General features: G+C 40.0%; 1 protein-coding gene and 1 long non-coding RNA gene across 3 annotated transcripts; one reads left to right on the top strand and one right to left on the bottom strand.

Annotated features, from left to right (window-relative positions):
• The first annotated feature begins 2,239 nt into the window (after positions 1 to 2,239).
• Positions 2,240 to 4,198, top strand: LOC145018545 (uncharacterized). Of its 2 annotated transcripts, XR_013667066.1 has the most exons (3): positions 2,240 to 2,440; positions 3,065 to 3,153; positions 3,495 to 4,198. It is a non-coding gene; the product is annotated as an uncharacterized LOC145018545 (long non-coding RNA). The 2 variants fall into 2 exon arrangements; XR_013667065.1 differs by having other exon boundaries at positions 2,240 to 3,153.
• A 294-nt stretch (positions 4,199 to 4,492) lies between these two features.
• On the bottom strand, positions 4,493 to 5,801 carry LOC145018544 (putative germin-like protein 2-1). The gene is made up of 2 exons (XM_078976423.1): positions 5,601 to 5,801; positions 4,493 to 5,501 (listed from the first exon to the last, which is right to left on the bottom strand). Exons 1-2 carry the CDS (start codon positions 5,719 to 5,721, stop codon positions 4,951 to 4,953), a joined length of 672 nt encoding a protein of 223 aa, XP_078832549.1. The 5' UTR covers positions 5,722 to 5,801; the 3' UTR covers positions 4,493 to 4,950.
• Between the last annotated feature and the right edge of the window lie 18,590 nt (positions 5,802 to 24,391).

The following is a 24,391-nucleotide window of genomic DNA, read 5'->3' on the forward strand; positions in this document are numbered from 1 at the left end:
ATCACATAGAAATAATGTAGTGCAACACATCACATAAATAGCATACAATAACTCTGTCACATAACTCTAATTACCACTTAAGGTAAAGTATAGTGAGAAGACTCACCTCAGATGTCTTGGAAAATCTCTGACTCGGTAGAAATACGATCAAGCCTCCGCCTAATCACATAAACTAATACTCTTATAAATATAACTCTCAGGACTAGACTCAACCCTCTCTTGGCACCCTCAGAAAGGTAAAAGACCATTTTACCCCTCCTTTGGCTAAAAGGCCCTCATTGTTGACCAAACCCTAAAAGTCAACCAAAGTCAACGGTGAAACTTTGACCCGACTCGTCGAGTGCACTTGGGCAACTCGGTGAGTCTACACATGTCCACTAACTCCCTAGTCTCGTTTGGCATGTCGAGTCCCTCCCGTTGCGCGACAAGTCACACCTGGCATAAATCGCGGGGCTACCCCAACTCAACTCGTCGAGTCTCAAGAATAATTCGGCGAGTTCCGCCTTGAAATCTAGTCCTCTAATCCCCTTTTGACTCACTGAGTTATTTCCCCAACTCGGAAAGTCTACTCACTGAGTAATTTACGGGAAACCCAAATTAATTCTTGATTAATATTAATTAAATAATATGATTTCATATTAATATATTAGAACTTATAATATATTAATAAATCATGAATATCTTTTTTCTCAAAAGTCCATCCTTACAAATTGTTCAGTTGTCATGCAACCCATATGGACCATGCTACTCTCGGGTCAAGTACATATCAATTATAGTTATGGGCTTAGACACTAAATCCATCAACATCTTCCTCTAAAACTCGTAACTAGTGATACCCGGATCTTAAGTTAATCTTTGAAAAGTAGCTTGCTCCTTGAAGTCGGTCGAACAAGTCGTCTATCTGCGAAAGAGGGTGTCGGTTCATAATGGTCAGTTTGTTTTGTTCGCGATAGTCTATGCACATACGGAAAGATCCATCCTTCTTCTTTACGAACAAGACAGGTGTTCTCCAAGGTGAGAAACATGGTCTAATGAAACCTTTGCTAAGAAGTTCGTTTAGTTGGATGGATAGTTCTTACATCTCTATCGATGCAAGACGATAAGGTGATTTGGCTACGGGGGTAGGTCCATGGATTAAGTCAATAATGAATTTAACTTGTCTTTCAGGTGGGACTCCTGGAAGATCATCGGGGAAAATGTCGGGGAAATTACTAGCTTCGGGGATGCTGTCGAAGTCTCTAACTTCTTGTTTCTTATCAACCACGTGAGTTAGAAAAGCACAGTACTCCTTGCGTAGATACTTTTGTGCCTTGATGCAGGAAATAATTTGTAAGTTCGCGCTAGATTTGTCGCCGTAAATGATAAGGGTTTCATTACTTATGTTATGTTGTAAATTTTATATATTAAACTAAATATATATTGTATTAAGTTGTATATTTTATATAAATTTTGTGTTAAAATATGAATAAATGTATGCATGAAAATATTAAACTTTGTATTACTGAATTAGTATGATTATTAAACTGTGAATATGTTTTATACACGATACATTTTTTTTAAATAATTCTACTATTTAGAAAAAAGAGAGATTGAGTTTATCAAGATATAAATCTATTTTTTTAATTAAAGTTTTGTATATTTGGTTGCAAAAATAAATGTTATGTATTATAAATAATTACCAAATAAATGAGAACTACAATATTTTTTTTATTAAGCAGTGAATATAACCAGAAAATACCATTAAATTTACTATTAGTCCAACAGTAGTCCGACAGTGGTTCGGCAGCTATCCAACAACGAGTGGCAAATAGTTATAAATTAGAGAATTTATAGTTTGTTTAATATAATATTAATATTTGATAAGTCCAAAATGCTCTTAAAGAAAACATTTAAAAAATGGTTCATGTGTATTCGTCAATGTCACACGCTCTATCTGGTAGGATATTCACGATATCACAAACATGATAATTGTTAGACAAAATTGCAAAAATGGTTCCTGTGGTATGCATTTTTTTTTGGGGGGGGTGGGGGGGGGGGGGTTTAGTCGAAACTACGACTTTTTTTTATTGGTGGTCCTTTTGGCTATGTTTATATGTAGATTTGGTCCCTCGTAAAATTTAAATGACTATAATACCCTTCTGATATATTTTTTTTAATTTTTTCTATTTAATTTAAATAAAAAAGAAATAAATAATTAATTAGGGTCTCTCTCTCTCTCTCACACACACACACAACCACCCCGTATCCCCCAGATTCATGCTTGTCTTCTTCACCTCTACATCTTTAATACACAAAGTACAACTTTTGTAGAAATCCAAGAAACAAATCTTTTGTGCTTCTAAACCTAGAAAATCAAGAACCAGGTGTAGCTCTCAATAGATTAACAACATTTATTGTTCTTCTTTTTTCCATCAAAGTATACACAGAGAGAAAAAAATAGGTATGTTTCTCATCATCTCAAATCCTAAGGAAATCAGCCACTATCATTATCTCATACCCACAACTTGAGACCTGCTTATCAATTTCACAAAGAAGAAGAAAGAGACATCGAATCTCCATCTCTATCCCATCTTCTCGTTCAAAATCAAATAAGAAATAAAGGATCATTGAGAGCTACGTTCGAAAACACATACACACACACCTATTAATCGATCCAGCTAAGATAAAGAAAGGATATCCATGGTTCGATTTCACACATAAAATCAATTTCATATTAGAAACTGATTTCATATTGCATTAGGGCTTATAGAGATTGGATCTTGAGAGATCGACATGGTTAAATCTTGACAAATTCGAAATCGTTTTTTCCCCTGATATGTCTTCAACTTCTCAATCAATTTCATCTGTTGTTCTTGAAGAGCAAAACTAGAACATTGAATGTTCGTGTGTGTATGTGTTAAAGTGAAAACATGTGAATTGATTTCCAAACACAAAAAATAGATCATCGCTGACATCCGTCAACGACGAACATCACCATCACCTGCCAGTAAACCTAACAACATCGTTGTCATTGCTTTTTTCTTCCTCCCTGTCCATAACCAAACCCTAAATCTTGATATTTTAGGTGGGTTCATTGCGGTAGTTTGGTCTAAGGGTTTCAATGGAGGAGATGGTCAATTTCCCGACAATGGAATGATTATCGAGGTTCAGCAGGTAAGGAAGTTAAACCTTTTTTCTCAGGTTCTTTAACATTTTTTCTCTCAAAAATTTAGTTAAAAGTAGTGTTTGGTGCAAAAAAATCAGAGAAAGAATGGAATGTTTCATTCTACTGGAAAGACAAAAAGGAATTTAATTTGTCCTGGCTTAACAATGCTAGTTACTAAAAGCCTAAAAGTCTTGTTAATAGGAAGAATCCAATCAGAATTTAATTTCAGAGAATTGCTTGTGGAAAAATATAAGATTGACTTCTGAAACTTCTTACTTTTGTCTACTGTTTTTTGAACAAGTAAAAAATCAGAATTTAATGTCTTTGTTAACCATGAGTCTTTTCCTAGGTTGAAATTGTGACCAGGACGGAGATTATATACAACAAATACTAGCATTCTACAAAAGATTTGGGGACAAACAAAGGGGTGAGGCACTAGGGCTGTTACATCCTTGCTTAGAAGATAGAATAATAGAAAACAATAACCTGATTGCTTGCTACCCAACTCACGATATGTTGATCTCCCACACCTGTTGTTCAAGTCCCAACTTCAATTATGCCCCCCATACAACATATACACAAATAAGTGTTGGAAATAACCCAGAAACATATACATTAATAAGGAGAAAAGGAAGGTTCTTGCATTCTAAACTTAGACACCAATTATACCTGTTCAGGAAGTAGAAACGCAAATTTAGAAAACAGGTAGTCCGTCGGAATGAGAGGGAACCGCTGACCTGCAATTCAGAAAACGGGATAAATCCAAAGCTGGAGGGAAAACATCATAGTGAAAGGTTGAAGGAGTGGACAAGGGAAATGTTGGGCAATAAACGATCGAACTTACCCGTCGTCATATAGGCACCGACGATTTTTCCTCAGCTCACAGGAGGAACTGTATTTATTGTGGGTGCGATAGGGACGATAAGGTTGAAGGATTGGGAAAAAGTTTTTAAGTCAGCGAAACCCTATAGGGACAATAAGTCGTTCCTATTGTTGCCCATTAAAACGACGTCGCCCTGTTTTTTGATATATAAGCATTAAAAATATTATATATATTTACATTAATTTATGTTTGGGACGATATGTCGTCCTTATAGCTTTTTCGGATACCTGCCAATTAGTTTTCGTTCCTGCTCAAACTATAGAAACGATTTATCGTCGCTTTAGGTTTGGAACTCACACAAATTCAGTCAACTCTATAGTGACAATTTGTCGTCCCTATATGATCCTCTATGACAACGACATTTGTTATCCCTATAGCTTTCGTCGTTGTATACTCCTATTCTTGTAGTGTATGAACAATAATTCAAGAATTGGGTGACTCGTCAGGGAAATGGTTTATGCGAGAAAGAGGTGGGGTCACAGGAGAGAGAGAGAGAGAGAGAGAGAGAGAGAGAGAGAGAGAGAGAGAGAGAGAGAGAGAGAGAGAGAGAGAGAGAGAGAGAGAGAGAGAGAGAGAGAGAGAGAGAGAGCCCACTTTTATATTTAATAATATTATTATTATTAAAAGGTGAAAGAAAAATGAAAAATAAATTCATTAAGAGTATAATAATCTTTTTAGTTTGGGGAGGAACCAAAATTATAAACATAGTAGCTCAAAATGACCACCAACCCAAAAAAATCAGGATTTAGACTAAAACGTCAAAAAAATACATAACCATTTTTGCAATTTTGTCTAAACGTTATAAACTTTATTATCATAAGTATGAAATGTCTAGATTAATATCAAACGCGCTGGGATCAAAGACTCCTTGCAACCAATCTACAATAACCAACACTCAAACACAAATTCTAAGTTTCAATTTTCACACATGCATGGATTTCCTTCTCAGGTGATTCACTGTTTTGTTATCAACACGAAACGCTTGTGCTAGAATCTCATTTGAAATCGGTGGAGTAGATCCAAATATCGTGTTTGTGAGGCTAATAAGCCCCGGGTTTTGGCTGCTCAAAGCAGCAATAGCACTTGCATTCGTATGACCTAAATTCCTCTGAAAATGAACAAGTCCAACGGGGAACACAAATACATCACCCTTCTGAAGAACTTTCGTAATAAGTCTATTCTGTGGGTCTGATGTAATGAATCCGACTTGAAGAGTTCCCTCTAGAACCATGATTATCTCAGTTGCGCGAGGGTGCGTGTGTGGTGGGTTGGCTCCCCATAGTGCGTAGTCAATCCGGATCAATGAGAGGCCAAGAGTATTGAGTCCCGGTATTTGATATACCGTTACCGGAGTAACTTTATACCCGTAAGAGTTTCTTGTATCACCGGCGACGTGGAGCCCACCATAGTAAAAATCATCGGCTTGGACAAACATAGGATTCTTGCAAGCCATGCCGTTGACTCTTACTGCAACTAAACAAATATAAATTTTATATTATTATAAGACAAAAGAAGCTGACACTAATATTAAGAAATAATGTAAAAGGAAAAAAAAAACCGAGTATAATTAACCTAGATTGGTAGGATCGGCTACGCAAAAATCTTGTAGGGGTGCAGGTTCGAATGAAGAAACCCGTAAGAGTGAGAGGTTGAATGTTGCTATCAAAATGAAGAAGAAAAAAGCTGTTGCCATGGATTAATTGAAGCCTTTCCTAGCGTAATATTTGAAGCACAGTGACAAGAGTACTTGGATAGAAAAAAAGTTTTTTGGGTGAACATGTAGTTCTGTTTGAAGTATATTTATATAGTACGTATGGATGGAAGATCATGCAAAAGATCTTGGATCTTGGTGGTTAAAGCTTGTTTAGTTTACTTTGATAATATCACTACATTATCTTATTCAAGTCTTGAAAAAATTCAAGAATTGCCCTTAGTTCACTTGAGGTTCATGATTCATAAAATTGTATGGCCCGTGTTAGTATTATAAATTATTGTTAATTAAAGGACAAAATTATAGTTTATCTGTTTATAAAAGGTTATAAACTTATTTATTGTAAAGTTTTTTATGAATATTGTCATTGTGTTTTTCAAAACTTGCAGGAATTATTAATTTTTTTAACACTGTTAGTTTTTTGTTCTTAGTATAAGGGTAGTTTGGTCTTAGCAAGGATTGTGTATATGACCATGGACAAACCAAAGAGACTATTTATTTTGAAAAGCTTTTTAATGTGTGAATAAAGTTATAATAGTATTTTTAGTTATATTAAAAATGAATTTTTTACCTTGAAATTTTGGGATGTTAAAATAAACCTATAAATTCATTAATTGAGAGTTTAATGCAACAATTATAAAAACTATTACATTTTGACATATTTACTCCACAAAAAATACACACAAGAAAATTAGTACAAATATTCATATTTCAACATATAATTTATAAAACAAATCACAAATTAATACAATCAATTTACAATTTAATATAGTCAATTTACAATTTAATACATGAAATTAACAACTTAATATATTAAATTCATAGTTTAATACACAAAAGCTATACATTAACATTAATATTCTTTATTTAAAACTTACATTTATACATTTAGATATGTTGGCAAATGTTTCTTTCGAATTTTTATTTACATAATATTCACAATTTAAGTGTTACATATTTTATTCAAAATTAGAGAAAATAAAATCTATGTATAGTGCTTCTTTCATTTCATGTTTTAAAAGCAAATATAAAATTCGTAAAAACAGTTAACAACTTAATAAACACATTTCACAGCTTAATATATTTTTAATTCACAATTTAATACACAAATTCACAGTTTAACAAAATATATTTACAGGTTAAAAATTACATTTGATGATGTTTTGAGCATTGAATGATGTATCAGATAACAGTTAACACACTTATCACAATCCACAACTTAAAAAACTTAAACTCAGGTTATTTGAGAAAACACTAATATATTAAAAATCTGTTTAAATTCACATTAAAACTAAAAAAAACTCATACATATACAACTTAAAAGTTATAAAAAATTCATTTAATCACACCTAAAACATATTAAAAAAATAATGCATTGACAACGTAATACTTACAAAGATCATGCATTCTCAACTTAATACTTATAAAAAATCATATATTCATAGCATAAAACTTTTTCTAATTGAAGCAGTCAGATACGTATAGAATATATTCATTAATAAATTAGTAATTACTATAAACACACTTATTCATAGCTTAAGAAACAAGTCTAGACTTTGATTCACAACCTAATAAACTAGTTTAGAAACTTATTCATATTATCTAAAGTTTAAAAACATACATTTTTTTCAGTGAGGCATTATATACCTTCAAAGAACATGATTTGGTTCTCACCCTCCCGGTTTAGAAACTTATTCATATTATTTAAACTTTAGCAAAAAATGTATGTTTTATAACGGCTCATATTTACTAAACTTTGAATAGTCTTATTGATCTTTGTGGTTAACTTGACCAGTGTACAAGAATGTGTACTCGATCCCTTAGTCATTCACTTGACTCACATATACATGTGAGCAACGAGTTAGTCTTAATTTTCTAAAGATAAAAATTCTCATTCATCATACAATATAACTTGCATGATTCCAAGTTTTTGTCCAATTGAAAGTTGGGTGATGAGAATCATTCCTTATTTGGTAAATTTAGACACTACCACAAAATAAAGAATAAAATTTCATATTTCCAATATTGCTAGAAACATACAAATATCAATTTTTCATAAATCTCGTTGCAAAGAGATATAATAAAATAAAACAAAATTTTATTTATTTATAAAATGCGGAAAAAACTTTTTCCTTACAAGGCAACTTTAAATGAAAACTATGCTACTACATATTTCCTAGCAATCTATTCTAACTCTTAAGCAGCTACTCACAAATCCGATCTTCAAACCATACGATTGAATTCGATCTTCGAGATCAGATTCAACATATTCTTCCTTTAAGTTTCCTTCCCTTTGCTTGATCCTGCTAAACACCAAAATGCAACCTTGTAACACCCAAACTCAGGAAGGCCAAGAAGGAAAGAAAACCCTAAGTCAAAGGGGTCAACTCGCCGAGTCCAGGGCGAAACTCGGCGAGTCCGAGCGAGATCCAGGTTCAAGAATTAGTGACCGACTCGGTGAGTTGGCTAAGGGGACTCGGTGAGTCTGGTCTGAATGAGGAAAACCCAAATCCCATGAATTGTATCCTATATAATGGGTGTTATGTCACTCCCTCAGCCTCGTTATCATCCTAGAGAACCTGTAAACCCTAGATTTTGTGTGAGCTTCCATCATTTGATAGAAATAGCTTTGGAGGAAGGAAACTTTGGAAAGGAACTTGAAGATCAAGAAGGTTGCTTCAAAGGGGAGGTAAAGATCCAAGATCTACTACATTTGGTGTTCATCTTGGAGGTAATAAGCTGCTATCTTCCCTCCTTTTCATATAGATCTACTTTTGTTATGAGATTTTGGGGTTTTATGGTTGTTTGAGACCCAATTCGAGTTTGGGGCCTAGATATGTCGTTTCCACTTCAGATCTAGTGTTGGGATGGTCCAATATGTCATAAAGCATCAGAAGATGATTAGTTGGTGAAGACCTTTTGTCCCTAAACCTAGCCCTAGAGTGTTTTGAGCCTTGATCTCTTTAGTTATACGTAAAGTTTGCAACTTTACGTGAGGATTGAGCTTTGGGTGTATGGATCTATGAGTTTGAGCCCCTGCATGGCTCGAAAAGCCACTGTATGGATTAAGAACTAGTGCAACTTGGCGAGTCACATGGGTCGACTCGGCGAGTTGGATGAACTTGGGCAGGAACTCGGCGAGTTGGAAGAACAACTCGGCGAGTCTGTTGAAGATTGCCTTAGCTTCGGCAAGTCTGTTCTTGGACTCGGAGAGTCAAGTTGCGAAACCCCAAACCCTTTCGAGTTAAGACTCGGATCAGTGAGTTGAGTGGGGACTCAGTGAGTTGGGCAGGTCAAGACTCGGAAATCGGTGAACTTGGCGAGTCAGCAGACAGACTCGGCGAGTAAGGTTGACCTGGAGGGTTGACCTTGACCAAGACTTTGTCGTTGACCAGAATTGAGTTAGTTGTCGGGCAGCAACTAGAGAGGTTATCAGCAAGTTCAGCAAGTGCAGGTGAGTTTCCCTTTGTGTAAATAGGTCTAAGGCCACAATGCCGGCCTATGTAGATACGAGTACGAAGACCCGGGGTTAGCCCTAGGCGCAGTATGCTAGTATGATATTCAGGGCGAGGTCCAATGATAGCACGCGGGTGCCCAAGGAATTGTTTATATGTTAGTTTATACTTGTTGTCTATGTGATACATGTATGTGCCTGGTAGGGAGGTGGGTGTGGGCGAGGTCCTGTATCTCATCAATAGCAGAGTGTGGATGGTGTTCCACATCTCATCAGCAGCAGAACAGGGGCGAGGCCCAAGTTAGGGAAGAGAGTGAGAGTGGGTTGGGCCCGTATCTCACTATCAGTAAGGGCGTGGACGGGGTTCCATGACTCATCAGTAGTAGGATAAGGGCGAGGCCCAAGATAGGCGAGGTCTCATGACAGGATTTGTAAGTATATGTTAGCTTATGTGTTGTTATATGCTTATGTGCTATTATATGTTAGCGGGCGGGGCCCAATGACAAGCAAGGCCTAAGTTAGATAGATCTGTATCCGAGCGGGGGCTCGAAGCCAGGCGGGGCCGTTGTAGCCGGCGAGGCCCGAGGTAGGGGCGAGGCCCAAAATAGCGGGCGTGGCCCAGTATGTGTAGTATGTAGTTAAGCATGGTATGTGGTAGGGTGGGGAACTCATTAAGCTTCGTGCTTACGGTTTTCAGTTTTGGTTTCAGGTACTTCCGGTAGTGGAGGGAAGAGCTTGGGGTGATCGCATGTCACACACCATAGATTAGACAGCATGGGAATGTTTTACTCTGATAACGATCATGTGTTTTGGAAATTAATACTCTGTTCATGTTTTGGATTTATGAATTTGCTTTAAGTAATGTTTTATTAAAAGAAATTTTTAGTCTTGAATTTTGGGTCGTTACAAGTTGGTATCAGAGCCTTGGTTTGAGGGATTCAGACATGCTCTCGGGTGTGTTTGAACTCAAACTGAGGAATTGGTATAAAGGTTTTCAAAAAGAAAAGACAGATTGTTAAAAGAAAGTTTTGAGAAAGAAAATAGTTTTAGAAAAGCAAAAATAATTCATAAAGAAAAGAATTTTGATAAGAGAAAGGGTGTGGTGCATGCAATCAGCCGAGCTCAAGTAAGTACCCGAAAATACCCATACAAGTTTATGTTATGAATATCGGTTAATAGAACATCATGCTAGATTAGGACTAAGGATCTAGGGAGGATGCTTTATATGCCTGTTAGATATGCTTTGAGCTGAATGATAGTGCTGATTAGATAGTAGTAGGATAGCCTGTTTAGGTTATGCCTGAGATTATGAGTTTGTGTTGCATGCTAGTACAGATTCTTGGTATGATATTCTGATTGCTTGAGTATGTTATGGTTAGATTTTTCCCCTTGTCTGAATCTTGCTTGCTTTGTGCATTGTAGGATTCCGAGTGATGGGAGTTAGTCATTAGGTGGATACGTCACATTACATGTGATCAGGGTTGAATAATCTCAGAGTGCTGGATTTCGCCCTATTGCGCAGCTCTTGTTTGATTACAACCGTTGTAAGGACGAGTCTTTTACTCGAAGGATTATCTTACCCTCGTCACATGTGATGGTATCCAGGTAATGGCTAATTGGCATCACAAGGAGTCCTTCAGCAGCTGAGGACTGGTTTGGTTTGAGTCAGAGGTTTCCCTAGGGCAAGCCTAGGATGCGGTAGTGCTCGGAGCAGTAGTAGTAGAAAAGGGACCTGGTGGAGTCGAAGCAGTTCTTGAGGAAAGTACGGATAGATGTGGAAGGTAGTATGGGCCTGTACTACTAAAAGCAGAGGATCCGTACTTGATTCGGGAAAGGCCGAGACAAGACTGGGAACCTGGTAGTGCGTGTGTTTGGTCTCGCATCAATGATAAGTATTCTGATAGTGGTTGTGTTATATTTTCAGCATGGTGACGTTCCGAGAGAGACCAGTGGGCGGATCAGGCGTCGGAGAGGGATCAGGAGCCGAGCAGCTCGAGGAGCGAATGAGGGATTTGATATCAGCTGAGGTTACGCGCAGCATACTAGACCAGACTCCTGTGATCTTTGGCACGGTCAAGGAGGGTATATTGGAGATTTTGGATGAGAGGATAGGAGCCTTCCGTACCGAGATGATGGCTTTGATGGGAGCGCATACTTTGACATTTCGAGAGTTCAGGGCTTGCGGGGCACCAGATTATCATGGGGTTAGGGACCCCATCGCTAGCAGCAGATGGTTGGCTGATGTTGCCAACGCATTCCGTACGATCCAGTGTCCCAAGGGGGACAAGGTCAGACTCGCTTCCTGTCTTCTGAAGGATAGAGCAAGGGATTGGTGGGAAGAGATTGGTCATGCTTTGGGTGATGATGTCGCGTTGGACACGATGACATGGGGTGATTTTTCAGCTAGGTTCAGGGCGGAGTTTTTGCCAATTATTAAAGTGCAGCAGTTGGCACGGGAGTTTCAGGATTTGACGCAGACCACTGAGACTGTGGAGGAGATCACCGCCAAGTTCAGGGAGAGGGCCCTTATTGTTCCGTAGTATGTCGCAGATGGGGAAACGAAGAAGGCCCGATACCATGAGATGTTGAGGGATGACATCAGGCAGTTTGTGAGCAGGTCCAGGTGCAAAACGTTGGAGGATATGATCGCGCGAGCTAGAGAAAGGGAGATTGATTTGGAGCAGATCCGGAAGAGGAAGTCGGATGAGATTTAGATAGTTTCGGGCTCGGGCACAAAAGGCCCAAGGGATCGGATTCGAGACCGAGGGATTATCAGGACCGCGGCTGGTACGGGAAGTGTGGCATGGTGCATGGGGGTGCGTGCAGGAGTGGTAGCAGTGGTGAGTCTGGCTGCTTCAAGTATGGTCAGACTGGTCATTTTAGCAGGGATTGTACTGCTACCACCACACAGGGATCCGATTTGATATGTTTTCACTGCAACCAGTGGGGCCACAAGAAGGCCCTATGCCCAGTTTGTTTTCGGCAGGACGGGTGATGGCACCTGCCCCTGCAACTTTGAGGATCACAGACGGTCGTCAGCGCCGCGCGGAGGCGCCTGCGGTAGGAGGCAGGGATTTCTGATGACTACCCTGCAGATGCGGGCAGCACCGAACGTTGCAGGTATGCGACCCCCATTTTCAGTTCTTTTTATTGTGTATGATTATATTGTTATGGTTCTGCATCATTATTGGTATGAATATTTTACTTTGTGCGGCTTGATTGTGATTGAGTTATACGCCTTCTGCATACCTTGGATATTTGAATGGTAGTTAGGGGATGTGCTCTATTGGAGAAAGTTACTTAGGATGCAGTAACTATAGCATGACTAGGAGGTACTTGGTATGTCTTGCTAGTTCGGAGCTGTACAGTTTCAGAAATGGACTGGTTAGATCCCTAGCAATGGTAAACTTGGGGTTCCTCAGCAGATTTATTATGGAATGGTAGCAAGGATTGGGATTTCTTTTCGAGCATCGAGCAGTGAGATCTAAGCGATATCGAAGTGGGGAAGGATCCTCCGAGTGTTCAAGGGTAAAAGCACGCAGTTCCAGAATGAGTACACGATCTCTGAGAAGGAAAAGAAGTAGTACAGCGTTCGATGGTTAGTACGTGGTTGGGAATCCCGTTTAAAGCATGGTAGAATGGTTGGAGAGCCGCAACTTCCTCCAGCAGGGGTCAGTGGTGGAAGGTGATGTAAGACTATGGGGCAGCCGTAGCATTTACCACCATTCAGAAATGGAAGGTGATGTAAGACTGCAGGTAAGCCATATCATTCCATAGTAGCTTCGTTAGCGGAGTTGGGGCGAGGCACTTATCTCCTAGTGATCATATAGGGATCAGGAATGGGTAGTGGATGAGAATAGTAGGAAGTATCCTGTATCTCCCTAGAAAGGTGAGACCTTGGGAGAGGCCTGTAACAGCCCGAAATCCAGGTACCCGTTTATTTAGCCCTTCATATTTAAATTGTATCATTTTAGGGTTTTGCATGTTGGGCGAGTACCCTGGGCGTCCAAGGAGTACGTTGTGTGTACTCGCGCACTCCATTTAAACGCGTCTTCCCTCGGGTACGTTGGGCGTACCCAAGGTTACGCTAGGCGTAACCGGTCCAGAATCAAAAACCCTAATTGATGGGTTGGCTATAAAAGGAATGTGTTGGGTCGACTCCTCAGCCACCATCCCTCAGAAAGAAACCCTAAGAGAGTGTTTATTCGTTCCTAGCCCATTTGTGAGTGTTCTAAGCTTGGTGGTGTCATTTCAAGGTAGCAAAGAATAAGAAGAGTTCATTGGGAAGGCTATAAGTTGGTGTTCAAGTGTAGTTCAGAGCTTTGCAAAGGTTGGAGCTTCATTCTAAGGTAAAAAGTTCGGATCTTGACTTGTAGTTCTTGTGGTATGCTTTATGGACCATTTTCTAGGGTTTTGGTCCCAATGGTAGAGACTTTATGAGCAAATGGTCTCCATTAGCTTAGATCCATCATATTTCTGGTCCATTTGAGTTGTAGATTCATAAAAATGTAATCGTGGACGTGAATGTTTGGCCATGCATGAGATCTATATCCTTGAGTTGAAATGGAAAGTTGTTAAGGAGTGTAAGAGCCTTTACAGCATGCCAAGGCTTAAAGGTTTCGACTTTATGAGTAAGGATGCTTAAATAAAGTCGGATCTAGAAGTTGAAGTTATGGCTTAACCGATTAAGACCAGAAATGATGAATGCTTAGGTCTGATGGTTACGCTGGGCGTAACTCCCAGTGCGCGCAGCGTACTGGGTGGAGACCCCGATTCTTGGGTTGGCTCCGCGTACATCAAGCTGTACGCCCCGCGTATTGGAAGGTTGACTTTTGTTGACTTTTAGGATTTTGGTCAACATGTGGACTTTGAGTCAAGGAAGGGTAAAATGGTCTTTTACCCTATGAGGAATGATGATAAGGGGTAAAGTCTAGTTGTGGAAGTATATATTAATTAAAATAATATTCGTTATGATTAGGCGAGGTTGAGTCTTCGTTGGGATTTGGAGATAGCGAGTACGTGAGATTCTAGACTTTCCACGAGGTGAGTTTTCTCACTATACTGTACCCGGAAGGGTTTTATTGTGTGACCGGAAGGTCGGATATGTTATGAGTTATATGCATTATATATGATAAGTTAATCGTTTATATGTGTTATGTATGATATACTTGATATGGGCTGGAAGGCGTTATGTTATGGGCCGGAAGGCGTATATGTTATGGGCCGGAAAGCGTTGTGATGTAGACCGTAAGGTCGATGCAAGTAGGACCGGAAGGTTTACCGAGTCAGGACGGAAGTCCCCTGAGACACATGGGCCGGAAGGTCAGGGCCTAGAAAGGCGTATGTGCGTAAGTAGTATTTTGGGGAACTCACTAAGCATTTATGCTTACAGTTGTTGTGTTACGTGTTTCAGGTACTAGCGAGAACCATGGGAAGGCGCCGGCGTGATTTGTACACACTGACGAAGGAACTGTTTTATGATCATGGGATGTATTTTGTTATAATGACATTGTTATACATGTGGTTTCAAAATATTAAATGATGGTTTTGATGTTTGCAAAAATGAAAATGTTGTTTTGAAAATTCACGTTGTTACAAGGTCGCTCTAGGACGTAGTTGGGTGAGACGCGTGGGCGAGGCCTGTATGAGAGTAGCAGTATAGGTGAGACCGAGAGCAGGGTTGCTCAGTAGTATGGTTAGGTGAGACCCGTTGGCGAGGCCTGTGCGAGAATGGTTAGACAAGTGAGACTAGAAGGATAGAGGCGGGTGAGACCCGTGGGTGAGGCCCGTGAGTTTTAGTAGCTCAGGTGAGACCCGGTAGGGTTCGTAGTGTCGGATAGGGGATCGAGGATCCCAGGAATGTAGTGCCTGGATGTCAGAATAGATTAAGCAGTTATAGGTAGTCGAAGTGCCTACGAAAGTCGCTGGGAGCGACTAGGAGTTTTGTTAGGACTAGAGACCGGTAAGAGCCGGTAATCCAGATATTGATAGGTTGGTGGGGACCAGGGTGGTCTCAATTCATCCGGAAGGAAGATAAGGTATAGCAGAAATTTTCAGTCAGTAGCAGTGCTGGTAAGCAGTCTAAGGTGGAATTCAGTTAGTGGATCGTGGGGTGCTCGACACTAAAGAATAGTAGAAGGAAATACCCAGTGGATACTGGCAATAATGACCCGTAATGGAGGTAGCGGGAAGAATGGACTTGCTGATGGATAGGACCTTCACAGTGACAAAAGAAATAGTTGGTTATGGAGCATCGCCTTGGGAAGGCAAGAAAACGCACAAGGAAAGAGGGGATGTACCCCTATGGGTTCAGTTGCAGAACTCGGACAGTACCAGAAGGATTGCCGGTTGAGTAAGTTGTGTTTCCAAAATGTTCAGGGTCACGGTTGACCCGAGATTATTATTATCCGCCAGGGTTAATGGTCTTCAGGAGGATTGAGCGAAAGGCCAGCGATGGTAGGCAGCAGGTGTTGGATTAATAGTAGGGTATTGCAAGCAGATCGCAGGCGGTGGGCTATAGCAAACTTCGAGGATGAAGTTTAGTTTAAGTGGGGGAGAGTTGTAACACCCAAAGTCAGGAAGGCCAAGAAGGAAAGAAAACCCTAAGTCAAAGGGGTCAACTCGCCGAGTCCAGGGCTAAACTCGGCGAGTCCGAGCGGGATCTAGGTTCAGGAATTAGTGACCGACTCGGCGAGTCGGCTTAAGGGGACTTGGCTAGTCTAGTCTGAACGAGGAAAACCCTACACCCTAATCACGGGAATTGTATCCTATATAATGGGTGTTATGTCCCTCCCTCAGCCTCCTTATCATCCTAGAGAACCTGTAAACCCTAGATTCCGTGTGAGCTTCCATCATTTGAGAGAAATAGCTTTGGAGGAAGGAAACTTTGGAAAGGAACTTGAAGATCAAGAAGGTTTCTTCAAAGGGGAGGTAAAGATTTGGTATCTACTACAGTTGGTGTTCATCTTGGAGGTAATAAGATGCTATCTTCCCTCCTTTGCATCTACATCTACTTTTGTTATGAGATTTTGGGGTTTTATGGTTGTTTGAGACCCAATTCGAGTTTGGGGCCTAGATATGTCGTTGCCACCTCAGATCTAGTGTTAGGATGGTCCAATATGTCATAAAGAATCAAAAGATGAGTAGTTGTTGAAGCCCTTTTGTCCCTAAACCTAGCCCTAGAGTGTTTTGAGCCTTGATCTCTTTAGTTATATGTAAAGTTTGCAACTTTACGTGAGGATTAAGCTTTGCGAGTATGGATCTATGAGTTGGAGCCCCTGCATGGCTCGAAAAGCCACTGTATGGATTAAAAACTGGTGTAACTCGGCGAGTCACATGGGTGGACTCGGCGAGTTGGATGAACTTGGGCAGGAACTCGGCGAGTTGGAAGAACAACTCGACGAGTCTGTTGAAGATTGCCTTGGACTCGGCGTGTCTGTTCTTGGACTCGGTGAGTCAAGTCGCGAAACCCCAAACCCTTTCGAGTTAAGACTCGGATCAGTGAGTTGAGTGGGGACTTAGTGAGTTGGGCAGGTCAGGACTCGGAAATCGGTGAACTCGGCGAGTTAGAAGGCAGACTTGGCGAGTAAGGTTGACCTGGAGGGTTGACCTTAACCATGACTTTGTCATTGTCCAGAATTGACTTAGTTGACTTTTGGGGGATAGTTAAGTGTTGCAATTATATTGGTAGCTCAGGGAGCTAGTGGAGCAGGAGTTCAGAGAGTCGTCGAGTAGCAGCTAGAGGGGTTATCACCAAGTTCAGCAAGTGCAGGTGACTTTCCCTTTGTGTGAATGGGTTTAAGGCTACAATGCCAGCCCATGTAGATACGAGTAGGATGACCTGGGGGTTAGCGCTAGGCACAATATGCTAGTATGATATTCAGGGCGAGGTCCAATGATAGCGGGCGGGTACCCAAGGAATGGTTTATATGTTAGTTTATACTTGTTGTCTGTGTGATACATGTATGTGCCTGGTAGGGAAGTGAGTGTGGGCGATGTCCCGTATCTCACCAATAGCAGAGTGTGGATGGTCTTCCATATCTCATTAGCAGCAGAACAGGGGCGAGGCCCAAGTTAGCGAAGAGAGTGAGTGTAGGCTGGGCCCGTATCTCACTATCAGTAAGTTTGTGGATGGGGTTCCATGACTCATCAGTAGCAGGACAAGGGCGAGGCCCAAGATAGGCGAGGCCTCAGGACATGATTTGTGAGTATATGTTAGCTTAAGTGTTGTTATATGTGTTGGATAAGGTGTCTAAGTCCATAACTATTTCTGGTATGTACTTGACCCGACCCGGCATGGTCCATTTGGGTTGCATGGCACCGTGCAATTGGATAGACTAAATGAGAGAAATAACACTTGGAGATTATTAATATATTATAAGTTCTAATATATTAATAATATTATTTGATTAGTTTGATCAAGAATTAATTTAGAATTAATTATGTGATCAAAAGATAACTAATTAAATATATGGGTTGATTATGTAAATCATCCATATCTTATATAGTGGGCTAAGAGGCTCCATGGATTATCAAGTTGGGTTCCACCCATAGGATGCTCCATGGATGCTCCATGGGAGTTACAAACCCATGGGTCATGGAAATGAAGAGTCATGACACATTAGGGTTTAACCCTAGATGTGTCAACACTATATAAGAAACATGTTCTCCACCTAAAATCGGCTACACTAAGAAACAAGAGGGCTTGGCCGATTTTTAAGAAGTGTGTGTTCTCTCATAAGTTCTTCCAAGAGCATTTGGTGTTGTGTGAAGAATTTGAGGCATCACACTTGGGGTTCTAGGCTCACAAGGTTTCAAGGAACACAAACAACAACAAGGTAAGTTATTCTATTTATACTTTAAGTTAAAATTGTTCCCCATGTATGCTAGATAGGAATATAACCTTGGAATTCAACTTTGCATGATAATTAGACAAACATAGATCCAAGGTTAGTAGAGTTGCATGTACACTTAGGAAGTGTTAGAATGCTCAAAACCCATCAGTGGTATCAAAGCCTAGGCTTGTTTGCTTTTTATTTGTGCTTAAAAGTTGAAAAAAGTCGAAAATCTTGCTGTCTACGAATGGACTCGTCGAGTCCATAAGAAGGACTCGTCGAGTTCACGTGTATCTTCAACCAACTCGGCGAGTAGCGTCGACTGGTTGCAGAATTTCGACTTTAGTTGCTGGAAATGAATTAGAAACATTACCCTAAACTTTTGGTACTTGAAAAACTTGTTTTAGATGGTGTAATGTCTTTGATAATTCATTTACAACAACTAGTTATCAAAATTACAAAGTTTTAAGTGTAATTTTTGATTTATGAATAAGTTCATATTCATGTTCTTGTTCTTATGATGTTTTAGATGATCATAGGAATTATTTGTAACCTATGTGGTAGATTAATTCTTGATCATAATGTGTTTTAATGGAGTCCATAACTTGTCCTCAAGTTATGGAAAACCAAGAGTCACACTTGAATTAAAACCATTAAAACAAACACAAGAGTTAGAAAAATGAAGAGTCTTCATTTTATTACTCTATTAAACTCATAAGTTACAAGAAATGAAAAGTTTTGAAAGTTACAAAACTTGCCCTCAAGTTTTGGAACAAGTAAAGTTAAGTTAAAACTTTAAGTTCCAACCCCTAGAATTTTAAAAGTTAAAATTCAACCCTTATACTTATATTATGATGATTTAATAATTATAATAATTATATATATATATATATATATATATATATATATATATATATATATATATATATATATATATATATATATATATATATATATATATATATATATATATATGTATAAGAATAAAGTCGTCTTACCGCTAGTACGCCTCATTCACGAAGCCGGTCTATAAGGTGGGTATAAGGTTGTTGCCTATAAAATGGTGACTTAATGGGTGTCTACTCTCACCCACCGCTTGCTTGACTGGTGGAGGGTCGTTAGCCGAACGGGTAAGACAAGAACTTATAAATTCTCATTCAAAGTATGATGAATATTATAAAGTAACTAAATGTTTTATTAAATTCCCAATCTTAGTTACTTTAGGAAAATGTGAATACGGTGCTACTCCATGAAATTACACTTTACACTTTGTCTAAGTCGTTGGTGGAGCGTGTGTGGTTAACCGGCACACTAACTTGGACTTAACAAGGTAGGTAAAAGGTGACTTAAGGTTTATTATAGTATCGGTGGAGCGTGTGTGGTTTACCGGCACATCAATTGAGTGATAAACGTTAAGGGTACCAAGTGATTTGCATGGTTACTTCACACCTCGTTTTGTGATCCTCGGTATCCCAGTCACAAAACTTGGAGGGAACTCTCGAGATTGAAACATGCCTTTGAAAAGTTCATTGAATCTCAAAGAATCTAGGAATTTCTAAAAAAACCAATAAAACCTAATATCTAATATTTCAGTTTTCGTGGTGGAAATTGGTGAATCGTCATTCAACTACCTTTCAAATATGGTATAGCTTAGATTATGGCATACCTCTTCTAAGTTATATTATATTGTGATTGGATCCTAGCCATAAAATTACATTTGGGTGTTTTATTAAGGACTCTCTTAAATCTATACTAAACTTGTTCTCCTCTTTCAGATGTCTTCAAATAATGCTTCTGGCTCGAATCCTAATGGCTCCTTTACTCTTATGAGTTTGTGTGGGAAAGTCACCTTTGATGGATCCAACTTCAATGAATGGATCAGAAACATCAGGATGATTACCCGCTACGAGGACAAAGAATATGTCCTTGACAAGGAGCTTAAGGAGATTGATGAGACCACTGCAACTCCTCAGGAGATCGCTGACTTTCAGGCACATGAAAGGGATGCTACGAAAGTAGCATGCATCATGATGGCCACAATGACAGCAGAACTCCAAAAGTCCTATGAGGATTTCTACCCTTATGAAATGCACCAAGATTTGATGGAAAGATACCATCAAAGTGCACCACAAGAGAGGTACGAAATCATCTGCTCCATGATAACAACCATGATGAAGGATGGGGATTCCGTCACGAGCCACATGCAGAAAATGAAAAGGTATGTGGATCGATTGCTGAAACTTAATGTGAACCTCCCTGAGGAGCTAGCAATAGATATAATTTTGTGCTCCTTACCATCGTGCTATGATCAATTCCGCATGACATATCACATGAATAAGGAAGAGGTCACTCTCAGCAAACTTCAGGGACTTCTCAAGACTGCAGAAACAGGTCTTAAGGGGAAGTCGGTTGCTATCACTCCTACTCCAAACTCAACTCCGGTTTTGGCAATCAGGAAAAATCGAGGGAGGAAGAGAAAGAGATCTTCGAAGGGTACCAAGGCTCGGACCCTTGATGGCTCTTCTTCAAGTGGAACCAAGAAAGGTTTCATTAGTCCTTCTTCTGACCCAAAAGAGGCTGAATGCTTCTATTGCCATGAAAAAGCTCATTGGAAGCGGAACTGCCCAAAGTACCAGCAGGATGTGAAGGATGGGAAAGTCAAACCCAACCATGCAGGTATTTACACTATCATTTCTAATAACTCACCCCATTCGAAATCTTGGGTCCTTGATACCGGTTGTGGTATTCACATTTGTTGTGACTTGCAGGGACTAAGAAGAAGTGAGGATGTGGAGCAAGGAAGAATAAACTTGATCATGGGGAACAGGAAAGCTTCACCTGTCACCAAGATTGGAGTTTATACTTTATCGCTAAGTAGTGGGTTTAGTTTAGATTTGAATAAGTGTTGTTACTCGCCAGGAATGGCAAGAAATATTATTTCCTTTCATGCCTTGTACAAACAAGGGTTTACCTTTTCATTTAATAATGAAGTTGGTTCTATTGATGCTTTCTTTAATAATGTTCTTTATTTTAAAGCATTACCTTGTGATGGTGTGTATGAAGCTGTGTCTGTTGTAGATAACTTAGGAAATAATGTTTTGTGTATTGATTCTACTAATAATAATAATAACTTGGATAAAGCATCATTATGGCATTGTCGTCTTGGACATATAAGCAAGAAACGCATAGGCCAACTCCAAAAGGATGGAGTCTTGGAGTCGTTTGACCTAAAGTCAAATGATAGTTGCGAATCATGCTTACTTGGAAAAATGACAAAGTCACCCTTCACAGGCTCGTGTGAAAGGGGTGAAGGTTTGTTGGACCTTATACACACGGATGTGTGTGGACCATTCAAACATGCCACAAGGGATGCTAATCGTTATTATTTGACTTTTACTGATGATTATAGTAGATATGGATATGTCTACTTAATCAAGCATAAGTCAGAGACTTTCGAGAAGTTTAAGGAATTTAAACAGGAAGTCGAGAATCAATTGGGCAGGAACATTAAGATGCTTCAATCCGATCGGGGTGGTGAGTATCTTAGTTCAGAGTTCCTCGACTATCTAAGGGAATGTGGGATTGTCTCACAATTGACGCCTCCCAGGACACCGCAGTTGAATGGTGTGGCTGAGAGGCGTAATCGAACCTTGTTGGACATGGTTCGTTCCATGATGAGTCGAGCTTCGCTACCAATCTCATTCTGGGGGTATGCCTTAGAGACTGCCGCCCATATCCTTAATCTAGTCCCTACAAAGAAAGTTGCCAAAACTCCTCACGAGATGTGGACTGGTAAAGTACCTAAACTAGACCACATCAAGATTTGGGGTTGCGAGGCTTTCGTGAGACGCGAGACTCATGATAAGCTCGAACCCCGAAGCGAGAGGTGTATTTTCATCGGCTACCCACAGCAATCCTTTGGTTACCTCTTCTATAGACCTAGTGACAATGTGGTGTTTGTAGCAAAAAGAGGAGTCTTTCGAGAAAGAGAGTTTATAAGCCAAGGAGACAGTGGGAGGCAAATTGATCTTGAAGAAATTCAAGAGTCAAGTGGTGATGGAACTTCAAACCATAGCCCTCAACTTGAGGAGGAAACTCCTGTTGAGCCAATTGACGAATCTGTACCTCTGAGGCGTTCCACGAGAGTTAGGAGTGCACCTGAGCATGACTATGGATTCCATATTACTGCAGAAGGTGAGACACTTATTAGTGATGGAACACTAGTAAGTCAAGATGACCCTAACAGCTACGAGGAAGCCATGGCAGGCCCCGAGTCTGCTAAATGGAAAGAGGCTATGGATAGCGAGATACAATCCATGCATGACAATCAAGTTTGGAACTTGGTTGAAAATGTACCAGGACGTAAGACAGTGGGGTGCAAATGGGTCTTCAAGAAGAAGACCGACATGGATGGTAAAGTACACACTTATAAGGCTAGACTGGTTGCAAAGGGCTTCTCTCAAATTCCTGGAGTGGATTATGATGAGACCTTTTCTCCGGTAGCCAAGATTAAGTCTATTCGGGTTCTGTTAGCCATAGCCGCATTTCATGACTATGAAATTTGGCAAATGGATGTCAAAACCGCTTTCCTTAATGGAAAGTTGGCTGAAGATGTTTACATGAGTCAGCCAGAGGGTTTTGTCAGCAACAAGTACCCCAATAGAGTGTGTAAGCTTGAGAAATCCATTTATGGGTTAAAGCAAGCACCTCGCAGATGGAATCTTTGCTTTGATGAAAAGGTCAAGGAATTTGGCTTTCCTAGGAGTGAAGATAATCTTGTGTGTATATCAAGGCTAGTGGGAGTATAGTTATCTTCTTGGTATTGTATGTGGATGACATACTACTCATAGGAAACGACATTCCAACCCTGCAGGAAGTAAAGTCCTGGCTTGGAAAGTGTTTCGCTATGAAGGATCTTGGTGAAGCTGCCTATATTTTAGGGATAAGGATCTTGAGAGATCGGAGTAAAAGACTAATTGGATTTAGTCAAAGTACCTACTTGGATAAGGTGCTGAAGAGATTCAGAATGCAAGACTCCAAGAAAGGAGAGTTGCCCATCCAGAGTAACGCCAAACTGAGTAAGACACAAAGCCCTAGCACTGAGGCTGAGATAGCACAAATGAGTCGAGTACCTTATGCTTCGGCTGTAGGATCGATCATGTATGCTATGACGTGTACCCGACCTGATGTAGCTTTTGCCCTGAGCATGGTTAGCAGGTTTCAGGGGAACCCTGGCAAGGCACACTGGACTGCGGTAAAGAATATTCTCAAGTACCTACGAAGGACTAAGGACTGGGTCCTTACCCTCGGTGGGAGTGATGGCTTGAGAGTTATAGGGTATAGTGATGCTAGCTTCCAGACTGATAGGGATAATTTCCGCTCTCAGTCGGGCTGGGTATTTACCCTAAATGGAGGAGCAATTTCTTGGAAGAGTTCCAAGCAAGAGACAGTGGCAGATTCTACTTGTGAATCAGAGTATATTGTAGCTAACGAGGCGGCAAAGGAGGCGTTATGGCTGAGGAACTTCATTGGAGACCTTGGAGTTGTACCAGCTATTAAAGAGCCAATGGAAATTTTCTGTGATAGTGAAAGTGTTGTTGCCTTAGCCAAGGAACCAAGGGATCACGGGAGATCCAGACACATCGACAGAAAATACCATTTCATCATACATCGGATCGAAGAAGGACTCCTCGTGGCAAAGAGGGTATCATCAGATGAGAATCCGGCAGATCCCCTCACGAAGGGACTGACTCGGGTTAAGCATCTCCAGCATGCTCGGAGCATAGGGCTGAAGGATGATATTAGATTTAGTAGTTAGATAACCTCGAAATTTGTAAAGTGTAATTGACATCTGATGATGAATAAAAGTGTTTTATTTATGAGTAAAGTGTTGCTATCTCTTGTCGATCATTTACTATATTTCTTTTGCATGTTTTGACTTCCAGAATAATTTTTGTTTGGTATAACATATTATTCAAACCTCCACAGTCGGTCATATGTCGGAAGTAGATATGAATCAAGACTGTCATGTTTGGTCGTAAAGGTCTTGGACAAGGCTACAGCAATCATGAGTGCTCATAAGTTCTGAGCATTGGACTCAACCCACGCTCACTGGAATCACTTCATGGAATTCTATCTCGAGTGATCGTGAGACAGTAATATCGTATAAGTCTTCAAACCTAGAGATATGATTTGTTACTTACAAGTTGGTTATGGATTGATTGTACGAAAAAACGCATTGGTAACTCGATGTTATAAATCACGCTCTTGTGTGTAATTCAATGAGTGGTAGAACAAACATATGAGTCGAAGTTTATTTGTTCCTTCTTGGATTAGAAGCTGATATCTAGGCCCCTCGATGACT

Source organism: Lactuca saligna, chromosome 9, assembly GCF_052625555.1.
Source record: "Lactuca saligna cultivar CGN05327 chromosome 9, ASM5262555v1, whole genome shotgun sequence".
NCBI lineage: Eukaryota > Viridiplantae > Streptophyta > Magnoliopsida > Asterales > Asteraceae > Lactuca > Lactuca saligna.